Source organism: Aethalodelphis obliquidens, unplaced genomic scaffold (genome assembly GCF_003676395.1).
Source record: "Aethalodelphis obliquidens isolate GAN/ISIS:26980383/991018 unplaced genomic scaffold, ASM367639v1 scaffold59, whole genome shotgun sequence".
Classification (NCBI taxonomy): domain Eukaryota; kingdom Metazoa; phylum Chordata; class Mammalia; order Artiodactyla; family Delphinidae; genus Aethalodelphis; species Aethalodelphis obliquidens.
The window spans coordinates 5,841,531-5,858,166 of NW_020838003.1; the positions used below are offsets into that span (position 1 = coordinate 5,841,531).

General features: G+C 34.2%; 1 protein-coding gene across 7 annotated transcripts in view; it reads right to left on the reverse strand.

Annotated features, from left to right (window-relative positions):
• Positions 1–16,636, reverse strand: part of CNOT6L (CCR4-NOT transcription complex subunit 6 like) — a 121,870-nt gene that overhangs the window by 73,666 nt on the left and 31,568 nt on the right. For 5 of the 7 annotated variants that reach the window (XM_027087675.1, XM_027087672.1, XM_027087671.1 and 2 more), the window contains exon 2: positions 50–171. In XM_027087675.1, coding sequence (XP_026943476.1) covers positions 50–171 — 122 coding nt within the window. Of the gene's footprint in view, positions 1–49; positions 172–4,915; positions 5,015–16,636 lie in introns of those variants that run through there. The other 2 variants (XM_027087673.1, XM_027087676.1) reach the window with 2 other exon arrangements.

Consider the following 16,636-nt stretch of genomic DNA (forward strand, 5'->3'; position numbering starts at 1 on the left):
TTCATCATTGCTATTATAGCCCAGATTAAATATTTCAGATTCCACTCACCCGAGATTTCTAATTCTGCCCAGTGAGATTTTTTCCCATTGGCTACCTCCTCTGCTGACATGATGGTATAAATTCTGCGAGGATCTGGAGGGTCATATTTTTCCTTTGGCATCCCTATTAGTCTGTAAGGGGAAAAAAAAAATCAACAATTATAATCTAATAGAAAAAAAAGAGAGAAAGAAAAATGAGATGGTAAATTTTCTTCTTCTCCCCCCTTGCCAAGCTACTACTAAATTCTCACTAGAAGGAAAACACATCTAAAGTATGCTAGGCTATTGCAGGTACTCAGTAAGAGATGTCTCAGGAAAAATGCAAAGAAGCAGGGACACTGGACTTCACAGAAAACATGGTGGTTGCTTCCCAAACATCCATTGCACCCCTTCCCCTTCATTTAGCTGCCTTGCTTCCCAAGACAGACTGACCCTATGCAAGTTTCCTGAATGGACTCTGACTGGCCTAAGAGAATCAGAGTAATCCTATCCTCCTCGTCTCAGTGATATTCAGATATTCCATATCTAAGACAATTAGCACATGACATTCCTCTTGTCACAGAGATGAGTTCAGAAATATTTAATAATCACTAGGCTTAAGACTCATTTTATGTTTATGGGAGGAGCAGGCTTCTCTCTCCTGCTGGTCATAAATGAAAAAGAATACAGCCCCAGCTATTGTTGGCAAGCATCCAACTATAAGGAAAGCCAGCCGTTTCAGTCAAAGATGAGAAAATAGAGAAACAAAGCCAGAGTCCTCATCAAACCACGCCTGTAGCACTCTCAAATACTGGGCTTTTTGGATACACAAGTCAATCTATTTTACTTATTGTTTAAACTACTAGTTTATGTTTTGTTACTTGCGATCAAAAGCATCTAATTAAGATTATCATGTATCTTGGTTTGCAAGGACCAGTCTTGGTTTATATCTGTTATTCTTAGGTAATTATTGATAACACTTCTTCACTCCCAAAAGTGTCCAATTTGGATCATGAGTTACATGGCCACCCTAATTGAAACTAATATTAAACAGTTTTCTTCAGTTAACTGCCAAAATAATCACTGAACAATCATCAGTGATGACCAGCTAGACATAAACTCCTCAAGAATGCAATGTATGGATCAGATGACAAATGGCCATAAAAGTAATCATTCAAGAGGTCTAATACAAGAGTTACTGCTCGGTAATTGGCAGAAAATGAAATCCCGTTCAGATCTAACAAGAATAGCAAATTACAAAATCCTGAACCTAATTAAACTCCTGCATGCTATTAGTAAATACCCTCATAGTATTTATAGTTGGTTCTTTGCTCATATTTTAACACAGAGACATACAGACACACACGAAAACCAACTGCCTAAAACTGGGAGTGTTTCTAAGTAGTTTAGAAGTTCTATCTCAATGTAAGAGTTACTTTCAGATGGTCTGAAATTTGTTACATAAAGAGAACAAAGAAAAATAGGAAGTATTCTATCATGTATCAAGGAATCAAAGCTAGAAAAGAATACAATCAAAATTTCCCATACCATAATTTGTCCTCATATTGCGGAAGGAAAAACAGTCATTCCTTCCTATTTACTAAAAGGGGCAAAGAGAAAGTTTTCCAGATTTTTCCATCTGTTAACAGTAATTAGCTTCCAAATTTCCAGGTTAAGCTCTTCTGCTCTAACCTTATCACACAACTGGGTGATACGGAAACATATTTTATTTTCCATAAATGTCCCGGATCTTCACACAGCACAAAGAGTATGATCATTTTCCTCGGGAAAAGCTTGATTTTTACCACTTTTGGCCTATGTAAATTATTTCTGAATATAAAATTTTTAGGTAACAAGGTTTTCAGAATTTCTGCTATGCACCATAAGGTACACGTGTCTCTGTGGGTACTCCTGCACACTAATATAAAATTCTACAAAAACACAAGTTAAAGCAAAACCAAATCAAACAGATTCAGATCCAAAGACATGCTACAAATCCATCATCTACAATGAGAATGGATAAAAAATTAAGACTGTGACATTTGCAAAAACTATGTTTCATTAATTTTAAATCACTTTTATAAAATATAGTGCACAGGTCAACTTAATTTGGCAGTTTTAATCATGGCTCCCACTAGATGGTGTGTTATTTAAGGGGACAATAAGTTGTTTCTGTGTGGAGGCATATCCTTTTTATAACTCTATACAGTTCCTACCACATAGTAGGCACTGAATATGTATTTGTGGAATGATCATATATGCTTTATAATCCTAAAAACTACCATCTTCCTCTCACCTTTCCCAATTAACAGTCAATGCTCTTCTAAAAATTAATCTCATGAAATGGTCATTAATCCACATGTTCAATTTCCCTAAATATTTACAAAATCTAGATAGGAGATTAATCATCATCATCTCTTCTGGCCCACTAATGCTAATCTCTAAAACAGCTACTATATAAGAACTATATTTCTTTTTCTTTAATTTTTCATAAGTCTCCATCTTTGTAGGTCCAATAAAATTTATAAAATCTGTTCCTGCAAAACATATCCATAAAATGTTTACCAGTGTCTATAATATGTAAAAACCAAAGTAATATTAATACTGCTATGTTAGGGGTCAAAGGTCTCCTTTGGATTTGATTAGGAAGTCAATAAAATTACAAGTCACTTAATCCTTCAAAATGAAACTAAATTTGGATAGTCTAACTGAAGTTAAAACATTTTTCATTTGCATTAACTAAGTAATTTAGTAGAGTCTATAGATCTGGTGATCACTACTGTCCCAAACATCAGGTTTTCAAGCATGCTACTAAAAACTTAGCTCAAATTTAGGAAACTGGTATTATTGAATACTCCTATTCAGCTTTATCTTCCCTCTCAGTTCCTCAACATCAACCTTCCATCCTGGAGACATACCATAAAAACCTAATTCAAAATAAATATATAAAATAATAATTCAAACGTAATTTACACTGTTAATGTGCTTTCTCAACAGTCTAAGATATAGGTCAGTCCAAGGCTTAAATACTGGATTGACACTTTTCATCCAAGAAAGAGAAATGTTTTATTTTGTAAAGCCTAGCAGCTAATTTCCTTTTCCTATCTTCTTTATCAAATTGATGAAGAGGCAGGTTTTTTAATTGTTTTTTCCAAGAGTTTCTAATTTCTGCAATATCTTACATCAGTTCCTGCTATACACCAAAGATCCTCCCATTATATCAACCTAATTTATATTGGGGATCCTGATCACATAACAAAGTAAACTAAAAGCCCCTTCACAACACAGCCTTTTTAACTTCCAGTCTTCAAACCCCATTTTGACACTATGAAAAATACTCCACATAGCTCCCCAAATACTGACTACATAAGCTTCTTTGAACCTACTATCCTCTCCACCCCATTCCTTGAATCTCATTTTATCACCAATGCAGCCCCCTCAGATTCTAGGGCAAAATTTCTGAGAGCAACCGTCAGTCCTGGAAAAACAACCTGATTATCTCCTACTTCTTAGTTTCTATGAACTATCCTGAAAGTAAACAAGTCTTAATCTCTGTAACTGAAGGATGATTAATTACTACATATAGTGAAGATTTTCGTTAATTTAGTTCTCAGTCTTCTGTATAATTAAGCAAAAACTTCACGTAAACCTGTAAAATACTGACTTCATGGAAAATGTATTCCAATCTTTTTTTAGCTGCAAAGCAACACTGTATGTAACACTAGGGCTACTTTGCCTTAAAAAATTTACCTTGGAGTTTCCAAAACTGTAAATAAAATACAAGATACCGACATAGCATCGTGTTCAGTGAATAGCATGTTACAATATATATATATATGAGTTACACCCAAATACACTATTGCCAAGGATTCCCAAATCTCAGGTTTTATATCTGGGGCTAGGAAAATAATGTAAAATAACTCCTCCCTGCCCCATCCCCGAATAATAATAATCTGAGCCAAATCAGAGCAAACTGTTAAAGGCCAGAACTAAACTTCTGCTAATTTTGGTCATCTGAAGCATCTTATTAAAAAAACAGCGGGCTCTATAGTACATATAAAGATGTTAAGTCCTTATGGTGTTAAACCACAGCTTTCCTCCCACCACCTTCTCTAAATTTAAGATCATTTTCTCTCAGTCTATAGTTCAACACAATTAATACTATTTCATTTAGAACTCAGAATAAGAAAGAGAATGCTACAACCACCGAATAGTGCTTCATAACGAACCAGACTTCTAACTCAATGAATCCAAACCTAAAGTACAAGCCAGTAGATATGCACTTATATCCATAGAAATATTAAGTGATCGTCTCAACAGTAGTTTGCAAAGCAATCTTAGGCAGAGATGCAGAGTTCCCAAAGTTGAAAGAAGACAAAAGTAAGCCTACATTAGATATTTCTGCTTCCATTTTGGAGCAAGATGTAGTGACTTATTACACTTTACATATTCTCAGATAAATCTGTCTTCTATCAGCATTTATTTCCAAAGGTTATGAACACATTGTTTGTTATTTATTGAATACCCACCTTGACTAACAGCCATCCTTCCCAACTGCTCTTAAACATTAAGACCATTTTCCCTTCTGAGAAAATATGTCTAAGTTTACCTTTTTTAATAAAGCAAACTAACCCTTGCACTACAGCATTTCTGAAGTTTCTATTTCCTCATCAACATCTATTTTTAGCTATACACAAGTATTAATCATTACAACTGTCATACAAAATCTATACCTTCCCTAAATGAGCTCAAGAGCTGATACTAAAAAACAGCACCTAGCAAATCACACTGCATATAGTAGAATCATACTGATAAAGATTGATGGCAATCACAAGAGCTGAGAAGACACCCTGAGATAAATAACAATTTCATCCACATTTCCACTCCTCTTCTATACCAAGGGCCTCTGGATGGCATTTGTCTTCAATGACATATTCAACTCAAGTCCGTAGATGATGACAATGCAAACGTTCAGAAAGAATCCATTCAAAGTTTTCATGATATCTCCCAATCTGTCACCATTCTAAACAAAAACAAAGCAAAATAAAATCCGTGTTTTACAATGGTAAAGCCACCCATCATTATGGAAAAAATAACCTTCAGACTTCTGGAATTTCATGTTTCTGATCAGTTTAACATTTATTCAAACATTTACTGGAGGAGTACTGATTGTAATGTATTATACCACGCACTAAGACTCCGACAGTGAACAAGCTGAACAGCATCATTGCCCTCAGGTAGCTTACATCACTTTAATGGCACTACTTGAAAAATAAAGTAATAAAATATTCTACTTTCAAATACTTCTACGAAGAATTTGGCATTTCTTCTTGTTACTACTCTTTTTCCCTTTATCAGGTAATTGCCACTGCATAGGCATATATAACAAAAAATCCCCTGAATGAAAATGAGATAACTGTAATGATTGTTATACTCCTTTATAAAGGTAATCTGAAGAAAACTTTAGAGTAATCCAGAAAGATAACTTCTGACTCTGTAAAAGGGGAAGTGTCAGGGTTAGTCTAACTTGTCAGTTAAAGTACTATCATGAAGGAGAAAAAAGGCAGAAAGAATAAGAATGTAACTCCTTTTCTGCATATCTAGAAATTTTTTCCCCATATGTGGGATACCAGAAAACAAGAGCAGCAGCAACATAAAACATAAATAAATACTAAAAGGAAAAATGAAGACCTGGAATTACAAATCTACCAAGCACTTCAAAGCTCCAAAATAATGCTATTATTGGACAAGTTTCATTTTATTTCACTAGCAATCAATTTAGACAACCAAAGCTTATGATTCTATCATAATGTCCTATCATTCCAAATTAGGTCTTAGTCTCTAACAATGACAATGCTTTAATGTTTCTTGTATTTAATGCCTCCCACTTACCTAAAAACAGTGAATACAATCTATCTATCTTACAGAAAACAGGAGGTAATTAGACTAGATTAAAAATTTCAACATCAATTTTCTCAGGACTATGACTTCTTCCCCAAATCTCTATCTTTCCATTTTTTTCGTGTAGCCTGTGTTTTCTACTTCCTCTGGTATACACATTCTCATCTGTTTCAATGATGTCAAATTCCTATCCATCCTTCATGGTTTAAGTCATCTGCCATCTCTTTTTTAGAATATTTCCCAACCTAAAAATCAACAAGCTGATTCTAAAATTTATGTGGAAGGACCTAGAAGAGCCAAAACACTTTTGAGAAAGAAATATAAACTTGGATGTGCCCACTATCTGATGTCAAGCCTTACTAGAAAGCAATGATAATCCAGACAGTTTGGTACTAATGAAAAGACAGACACATATAGTTGAAAAAAATATAACTGAGAAACTAGAAATAGACCCACGCATATACAGTCAATAGACTTTCCACGAAGGTACAAAGGTAATTCAATAGAGAAAGGATAGATTTTTCAACAAATGGTGCTGGAACAACTGGACATCCATATGCAAAAATAAAAAAATAAGCATCAATCCACACCTTGCACCATACACAAAATTAACTTGCAAGGATCATAAGCTTATATGCAAAAGCAAAACCTATAAAACTTATAAAAGAAAACGTAAGAGAAAAATCTTTGTGACTGTGGATTAGGCAAATATTTCTTCAATAAAACACAAAAGCATGATCCATAAAAGAAAAATACTGATAAACTAGATTCCTTGAAAATTTAAAACATCTACTCTTGAAAGGTGAATGAAAAGACATGCCCAGAGATTGAGAATAAATACATGCAAAACACTTATATGAAAAAGCACTCTGGAATATACAAAGAATTCTCAAAACAAAATCATAACAAAGTCTAATTTTTAAAAAGTGGCAAAAGATTTTAACAGATACTTCACCAAAGATACACAGATAGAAAATAAGCACATGAAAAGATGGTCAACATTAGGCATTAGGGAAATGCAACTTAAAATCACAATGAGATATCACTACACAGCTATTAGAATGATTACATTGAAAACTTACGATAGGACTGACAAGGAAAACACACACGCGCACGCGCACACACACACCCCATATCCTTGTGTGTATGCTTACAAATATATACATATTTGTACATAAATACACACACACTCACAACCTCAAATTTTACCAATGGGAAAGTACAATGGTACTGTCACTTCAGAAAACAGTTTTGTAATTCCTCATAAAATTAAACATACACTTATAGAACCCAGCAATCCCATTCCTAGGTATTTACCTAAGCAAAATTAAAACTTATGTTCATACAAAAGCCCATACATAAATGTTTTCAGCAAATTTATTTATAGTCACCTCAAACTGGAAACAATACAAATATCCTTCAACTGATGAATAAACTGTGGAATAGCCATACACTGAAATACTACTCAGCAATAAAAATGATTGAATTACTGACACACACAACATGGATGAATGTCAAATGCATTATGCTAAATTAAAGACGCCATACTTAAAATGCTATATACAGTAAACTTCAACATAATAAAGGCCACGTATGACAAGCTCACAACAGACACCCATACTCAAAGGTGAAAACCTGAAAGCTTTTCCTCTGAGATCAGGAACAAGGCAAGGATGCCCACTCTTGCCACTTTCATTCAACATGGTACTGGAAGTCCTAGCCAGAGCAATTAGGTAAGAAAATGAAATAAAAAGGGATCCAAATCAGAAAGGAAGTGAAACTGTTTGCAGATGACATATTATATGTAGAAAATCCAGAAGACATTAGAATAAATGAATTCAGTAAAGTTACCGGATACGAAATCAGTACATAAAAATCTGTTGTGTTTCTATACACTAATAACAAGCTATCAGGGAAATCAGGGAAACAATCCCATTAACATTTGCATCAAAAACAATAAAATACTTAGAAAGAAATTTAACCATGATAAAAGACCTGTACCCTGCAAACTGTAAGACACTGATGAAAGAAAATAAAGACACAAAAAGACAGAAAGACATCCCATCCTCATGGACTAGAAGAATTCAATGCAATCCCTATCAAAATTCCAATGCCATTTTTCACAGAAATAGAACAAATAATCCTAAAATGTACATGGAACCACAAAAGATCAGAAGAGCCAAAGAAATCTGGAGAAAGAACAAAGCTGGAGGCATCACTGTGAAATCACTTCCTGATTTCACAGTATATTACAAAGCTACAGTAGTCAACATAGCAGGTTTTGGGCATAAAAACAGACACACAGATTAACGGAACCAAGTAGAAGGCCCCAACATAAACCCAAAAGTGTATGATCAGTTAATTTATAACAAAGGAGCCAAGAATATACAATGAGAAAGGACAGTCTCTTCAATAAACAGTGTTGAGAAAACTGAACAGCCACATGCAAAAAAAGCAAATGGACCCCTATCTTACACAATTAACAAAAACCAACTCAAAATTAATTAAAGATTTGAATGTAGACCTGAAACCATAAAACTAGAAGAAAACATAGGGGGTCAGCTCCTTGACATTGGTCTCAGTAATGATTTTTTGGATTTGACACAAAAGTAAAGACTACAAAAGCAAAAATAAACATATTGGACTATATCAAACTAAAACACTTCTGCTCGGTAAAGGAAACCATCAACAAAATGAAAAGGCAACCTACAGAATGGGAGAAAATATCTGCAAATCATGTATCTAATTAGGGGTTAATATCCAAAATAAATAAAGAACTCACACAACTCAATAGCAAAAAAAAAAAAAAAAAAAAAAAAAAAATCCATAAATGGGCAAAGCATCTGAACAGACATTTTCCCAAAGAGATATATAGATGGCCAACAGATACATTAAAAGGGGCTCAACATCACTAACCATCAGGGAAATGCAAATCAAACCCACAATGGGATATCAACTCACACCTGTTAAAACAGCCATTATCAAAAGGACAAGAGATAAATGGTGAGGATGTGGAGAAAAGGCAACCCTTGTGTACTGTCAGTAGGAGTGTAAATTGGTGCAGCCACTATGGAAAACAGTAAGGAGGTTCCTCAAAAAATTAAAAACGTAACTACCATACGATCTAGCAACTCCACTTCTGGGTATTTATCCAAAAAAAACAAAATCACTATCTAGAAAAGATATCTGAACCCATGTTCACTGCAGCATTATTTACAATAGCCAAGACACAGCAACAACTTACGTACCCATCAATAGATAAATGAATAAAGAATATGTGATACACACACACACACACACAACACACAATGAAATATTATTCAGCCATAAAAAAATAAGGAAATCCTATCATTTGCAAACGGACCTTGAAGACATTATGCTAAGTAAGTCAGACAGAGAAAGACAAATACTGTATGCTCTCACCTGTATGTGGAATCCAAAATAAAGAAAAATAGTCATAGATACGGAGAACAGATTGGTGGCTGCCAGAAGTGGGGGTGGGGGCGTAGGCAAAATGGGTGGAGTCAAAAGGTAGAAACTCCCAGTTACAAAACAAGTAAGTCCTGAGGATGTAATGTATAACATAGTAACTACAGTTAACAATACTGTATATTTGAAAGTTGCTAAGAGAAATCTTAAAAGTTCTCATCACACACACAAAAAAATGTAACTGCATGGTGATGGATGTTAACTACACCTTTCTCAGTGCAATCATGTCACAATATACACATATAACAAATCGTTAACGTTGTACACCTAAAACTAATACAATGCTATGTGTCAATTATATCTCAATTTTTTATAAAAAGCTATGTAGTATACAAATCCATTTATATGACATTCCACAATAATCAAAACTATGGGAACAGAAAACTGGTTAAGTGGTTGCCAGGGGTTAGGGGTGGAGGGAGGGATAGACTATAATAAGCATAAGGGAATTTTTTTTTGTGATGATGTGAACTACATATACTGGTTAATCTATAATTACTCACAATATCATCATCAGAAAGACTCTTAGGAAATGAAATAATTTAATCATTCATGTCTCTTGGTAAAGCAAAACAACTTGGGGAAAATTGCTTTCCCATCCAAAACACCACTTAAGTGAATAAAAAAGGAAAATAAACAGAATATGATTCCATATCTCTAGCTTTACCACAAGGCATTTATAAATGTTAGCCTAAAAAGAGCATAAATTGACTTTAGCAAATCAAATCACAAAAGTTAAATCCATAGCATTTTGCAAACTCTTAGTAACAATGCCAAAGAGCTGTAATAAGTCAACTTTATCATTGAGTAATAAATGCTAACAGAGTTTATATGACCCAGGCCATCTGAAGATCCCTCCCCCGCTACTCCCCCACCCAATACACACACACACACACACACACACACACACACACACACACACACACGTGCATGTGCTTGCAGGACAAGGGGATTACAAGCAGTTCAGGGTTGCTAAAAATATCACTGGAGGCATGGAGAGATGGTGCTGTATAGGTGGACAGAGAAAAGATCATGGAAAGTTCAAAAATCTGTTTATGCTTTCCTACAGAACATTTTCCTAACATGAAAAACTGTCAGCCATAGAGACTCTAATAATAAACATGATACTATAATCCTGGTTGCCTCCTTCATTCATTTCCTTTTACTTTCTTGCTCAACAGCATTTCTTCTAGTCACACTTCCAAGAGGTCCTATATCCTCTACTGATTCAGCTGTCACATTCTTAAATTACAAATTTATTAAAAAATAAAAATGAATAATAAAAATGCATAAATCATCTGAAAAAATTATAAATGCATTTAAAACCCTGTACTTATATGAAATATAAAATATTCTTATCACTTCCCATCATAAAAGCAAGACTATATAGCACGGTATTTGACTGTTATCACATTTAACCCAAGTTTTTCAGCATGCACAATTATAATGACTAGTGTAGTAAATAGATCCAGTTAGCCTAAGACCCAATTCTAAAATATGTACTCATACTCTTCTTTGAAATTGAGAGAATACATTTAGAGCAGACTAGCTCTAAATTCAGGATTCTTTAGAGTCAGCAACTAGCCTATATTCTAGTTCTAAAATACTGTAAATCCTTTCTTTCAGGTTTTGAAAACAAATGTAAGGTAGAAATCCAGATTTAGATTATTCCATCTAAAATCATGATTTTACGCCACAGAAGAAATGAAACAAAACCTCAAGCTTATGTCCCCAAGGTTTAATTTAAAATTCCCACTTAGTGATGGTTGGCTATAATTTTAGAAAGTTTCATTTATTAGGCTATCCCAGCAAATTTCTCTTCAGAAATTTCCGAATTAACACATATTTAATGAAAAACACTATTATTTAATGGCTACATTAAAAATATCATAAAATTTCTAAACTAGTATTTAATGAAAGACACCGTAATTTAATTTTTATACGTAGATACATCAAATACAGGACTAAAAAGAGCTACAGCAATCCAAGTCCATAAAACTGAACTAGACAAATAAATTGTTTCAGGGGGAAAGTTTCTTCTACAGTTCAGTTTCCTCATGATTCTCTTTGAACAGGGAAAGTTATAATATACCAAATAATAAACTTCCTTGTTCTCAGGAATCAATTCCAAAGTGAATAAATGAAAAGGGACTCTCCCTTTGATGGTTAGGAAGTGATGCTAGTCATTCCAAAATGGTGACCAAAAATATGTATAATAGTAACTAAAAGATCATATATATTCTATACAGTCTTAGTAAAATTAACTTTAACCAACATACATTGTTGTTTGTTATCTTTGCTTTTAAGAACTAGCCTCCAATAAAACTAGTAGCTCTTTTACACTGATAACAGCCTAATATAAGTTTCCTTTAATAACTACCTTAAAATCCCATGATTTACTTTAAAAAACACATGGTATTCAAATAATGACAGTTTTTCAAAGATACACAAAATATAAATACTACGGAAATTGGTTTAGCCAGAATTCTATTATTTGACCCTCTCTAATACCCAACATTTGTGCCAATCTACAATTCTACAATAAATAATCCTCAAGAATAACATTTATAATCAGTATAGAGTGGATGTTTATTTTTTTGTAGCCCAACCTGAAAGGTGGTAATCTATATTTAGCAAAAAGCACCTTTAAAAATCAGAACAGTCCATTCTCCAATTGTGAAAGGGCACTAACTCATATTTTTTTACTTTTTTGAAGATTTAAATCTGTGGGAAAGTATTCAAGATGTACTGCTAACTAAAAACAAAAACTGATTTAATATATAATAATCCCATCTTTGTAACAAAACAATGTGTATATGAAATCTGTACCAATGTGCATGAAAAAGTCTAAAAGAATAATAGGATTATGAGTAATTTTTATTTTTCTTATTTAGTTATATTCTCTAACTTCAATATTGACAATATATTGTTCTTGTAATATGACAATAGAACTTTTTTATTATTAATAAACTTTAATTTTAGGGCAATTTTAGGTTCACAGTAAAACTGAGCAGAAAGCACTGAGCTCCCGTTTACTTCCTGTTTCCACACAGCACAACCACCCCCAACAGTTATTTATTATAATCAAAGAACCTACACTGACACGTTATCAACCGAAGTTCATAGCTTACAACAGGGTTCACTCTTGCTGTTTTACATTGTTACATTCTGGCTATTTGACATGTGTATGATGACAATTAACTACCCATGTAGCACGGTAGAGAATACTTTCACTGCCATAAAAATCCTCTGTGCCCTGCTTATTCATCCCTCCCTCTCCTCTAACCCCTGGCAACCAATGATCTTTTTACTGTCTCCACGGTTTTGCCTTTTCCAGAATGTCTATAGTTGGAACCATATAGTATGCAGCCTTTTCAGACTTGCTTCTTTCACTCATTAATATGCATCTAAGGTTCCTTCATGTCTTTCCATGGCTTGATAGCTCATCACTTTTTAGCACTGAATAATATTTCCATTGTCTGGATGTGCTACAGTTTATTTATCCGCGCACCTACTGAAGGACATCTTGGTTGCTTTCAAGTTCTGGCAATCATGAATAAAGGCTACTATAAACATCCATGTACGAGTTTTTAGGTAGACATAAGTTTTCAATTCATTTGGGTAAATACCAAAGAGCATGACTGCTGACTGGATCATATGATAAGAATATATTTAGTTTTATAAGAAACTACCAAATAGCCTTCCTTCCAAAATGTCTGTACCAATTTGCATTCCCAACAGCAATGAAGAGTTCCTGTTGCTCCAAATCCTCGCCAACATTTGGTGTTGTCAATGTTTTGGATTTTTGGCCACTCTTACAGGTGTGTAGCATTCACCGTTATTTTACAAAGAGTTTTTTAATTAAAATTTTCAAAGACACCTGACATATATTTGACGATATATGCAAAACTTTCACATTTTAAAAAATAATTTCTTCCATAATTCAGATAATAACCTAGCACATTATCAATGCTGATAAAGTTATATCCTACAGACATCTGCAAAAATATTAAGATAAATAACAAGCTCATACTGTAAAATACAAAGACTAATAAAACAAAAAACAAAATTCTGCCAAATAAGAAAGATAATTTAAGAATACCTAGATTCACATAATTAATGAGTCTTGTAAAGAGATCATTGCCCATTTAAACATCCATATTTTCTTTGATGAACAGCAGTAAATTCAAGCATTTTTATGCTTAATTGTTTAGTTATTATAAGCCTAACACTATAGAAGTATACTATGTCATATAATTTATCTAAGGTTTATTCATCTGTTGCACCAATACTTTTCTAAATTTTTTTCCATATTCTGGTTAAGGAAATTAACCTGTTTTGCTTGGTATTATTTAAACTATAAATATAGGATATTTTAAAAATCATTTGGTATTATGAAAAATATTCTGATAAGGCAAACCACAACTAAAAGAAACACTAGCTGGGGACTTCCCTGGTGGCGCAGTGGTTAAGACTCCATCTGCCAATGCAGGGGACACAGATTTGAGCCCTGGTCCAGAAAGATCCCCCATGCGCGGAGCAACTAAGCCCACTGCCACAACTACTGAGCCTGTGAGACACAACTACTGAGCCCGCGTGCCACAGCTACTGAAGCCTGCGTGCCTAGAGCCCATGCTCTGCAACAAGAGAAGCCACCACAATGAGAAGCCCACGGCCCACAACAAAGAGTAGCCTCCTTTCGCCGCAACTAGAGGAAGCCCACGCACAGCAACAGACCCAATGCAGCCAAAAATAAAATTAAAATAAATTTTAAAAGAACACTGTTTTTAATTTATAGATTCAAAACCACATTCTTCCCAGAAAATGTACATAAACACACACATATCTGAAGCATAAAGATCATACTCAAAAGCATGTTTAAAAACTTATTGCCAATAACACTTTTCACTGTATTTACTCTTAAGTTGTTCAGTAATTTTAATTCAAATAGAATACCTTGCATTGTTATTTCTTTTCTTTTTCTTTTTAAGATCCTGTTTAAAGGTCACTTATGAATACCTAAGGACAACAGACTACCTCCAAGCAAAAAATTTCCTTTTTGGGGGTAGGATATACTTGTTTTCCCAGCCACCTCTGAACACAGCATAAGAAGTGGAATCATAAGACAGGTGACTTCCTATCTCTTTTTTTGAAAACAAAATGCAATAACATACAAAAAAGTTTAGACCTGGGTGCTGTTATCCATTGAAAAATTCCCTAGATGCCTAAATCCACTGCACCTTCATGGGCAAGAAAAGATTTTTTCAAGCCATCAGTTTGAGCAGTCACCAAAAAAAGAGAGATACCCTACCGACCAATCCCAGTAGCAGCAACTAATCAAGCAGCTATGCTAAAGTGAAAATATGAGAAAGATCTATTGAATAAAATTAGTGGCAATCTTGAAAAGTAAGTACTGATTAATAAAACCGTCATGGCTCTCTCCAAGAAATACTAAAACAAATCCCAGTCTCATATCACAGCACACACCTGAAGTCCCCTCTAAAAAAGTAGTTCTCAACCAGGTGTGATTTTGCCCCTCGGGAGACATTTGGCGATGTACAGACTTATCTTTGGTTGTCACGACTTGGGGGGTATGCTGCTAATGAGTAGAGGTCATGGATACCGCTAAACATCCTACTCAGGACAGGCCCTCACACAAGAAATATCTGACTCAAAAGGTCAATAGTGCCAAGGTTGAGAATCCTGCACAAAAACTGAGTCCAGAGTATAGTGTATGTTAAACAAGTGTTTAGAGAAATCAAGTACTACTGCAAAAAAATCTCTTATGATAGAAAGGAAAAAGTCAAAGGTTATGAGTTAAATTATGAGTTACATTTATTCCTAAATTCTTGGCTAAGGACATCCTAGCCAATTAAAGTTGTCTCCAGGTGCTAAGACAAGCAGATAGTTATTCCACCAAAGGCTGAGTATCTCAGCAATTTCCACGTAGAGACAAATATCAGGCTATAGCTACTACTCAATGAGCACCAACCATCTGAAAACATTATCCACAGTGTTTTACATATATTAATTCACTTAGTAATCACAAATACTCTAAGTTGTAGGTGCTTTAATTATTTCTATTTTGGAGAGGCAAGACAAACTTGCCTCTGGTTACATGGCTAGTGGGCAGCAGAGCTGGGATTTAACCCAAGCAGTCTGGTCCTACAGTCTCAGTCTTATCCAACACACCATTACTGCTTCATATGCTGGACCTGGGAAAGTCTGAGAACAGAGCAAGAGGGCAAAGAGAAACTTCACAATAACTAGAGCCTTCTCTTGAGTATTAAAGAGTAGCCATCAATTGCTGAGTGTTGGACAGGGAAGCTGAGAAAGACACAGCCAATATAACTAACTACAGGAATTGCTCCACTTCAGATGACAGATAAGCTCTTTTGGTGGGGAAGAGTGTGTGGTGTGAGGATGTGTATGTGGGGGGGTGTGTGTGCAATTTGTTATGAATTTCACTAAATTAAAATGTGCCACAAAATTAACACATAATCAAAAAATATACAATACTCATTATTGTAAATTTCATGTAACCAATTGACTCACACAATGTTTCAGTTCATTTGTTACTGAATTCTTGTTTCTGTAACTAATGTATGGTAGCAAATGACAAATGAATGCAGTTCCAACATGAATTATGGTTAACAATTTCATTTACATTAAAAAGATAAACAATAAATATCAGAACTTTACTTATTTTTGTCAATAACATGAGAAATTTCTTTGCTGATAATGGTTGTCTAATACTGCAAAAATATTTCCTTAATTTTTTTGTGCTACTCACAACAGACTCAGAACATTAAAGTTTAATCTGGATTAATAATATTTGCTCCATCATTTCCTAACAGTACACAATTAACAAACTGAGCTCTATTTGTAGCATTTGCTTATCTGTAAATCTCCCATATGAATAGCAAATTTCAAGTTATCAATAGGATACCCAGTAAACACAGCTTTAGGTTGTATTTCAGAAGTAAATAATCTCAAGAGTATAGACACAAGAGCAAAATAATTAGTAATTGATGAGTTTTGAGTATTATCTTTGTTTCTAATATGATTTAATTATTACATAATTTAATTTTCAATAGGTTGTATTTAATAACTGGCTTGCAAAATACCTTAAAAATGAACAACTGGCCATCTCAAACAAGCACAAGCCAACTCCAGCACACCACTGTAGCACACCACTGCCTTCCCCTCTCTTACAGATCCTCCGTTC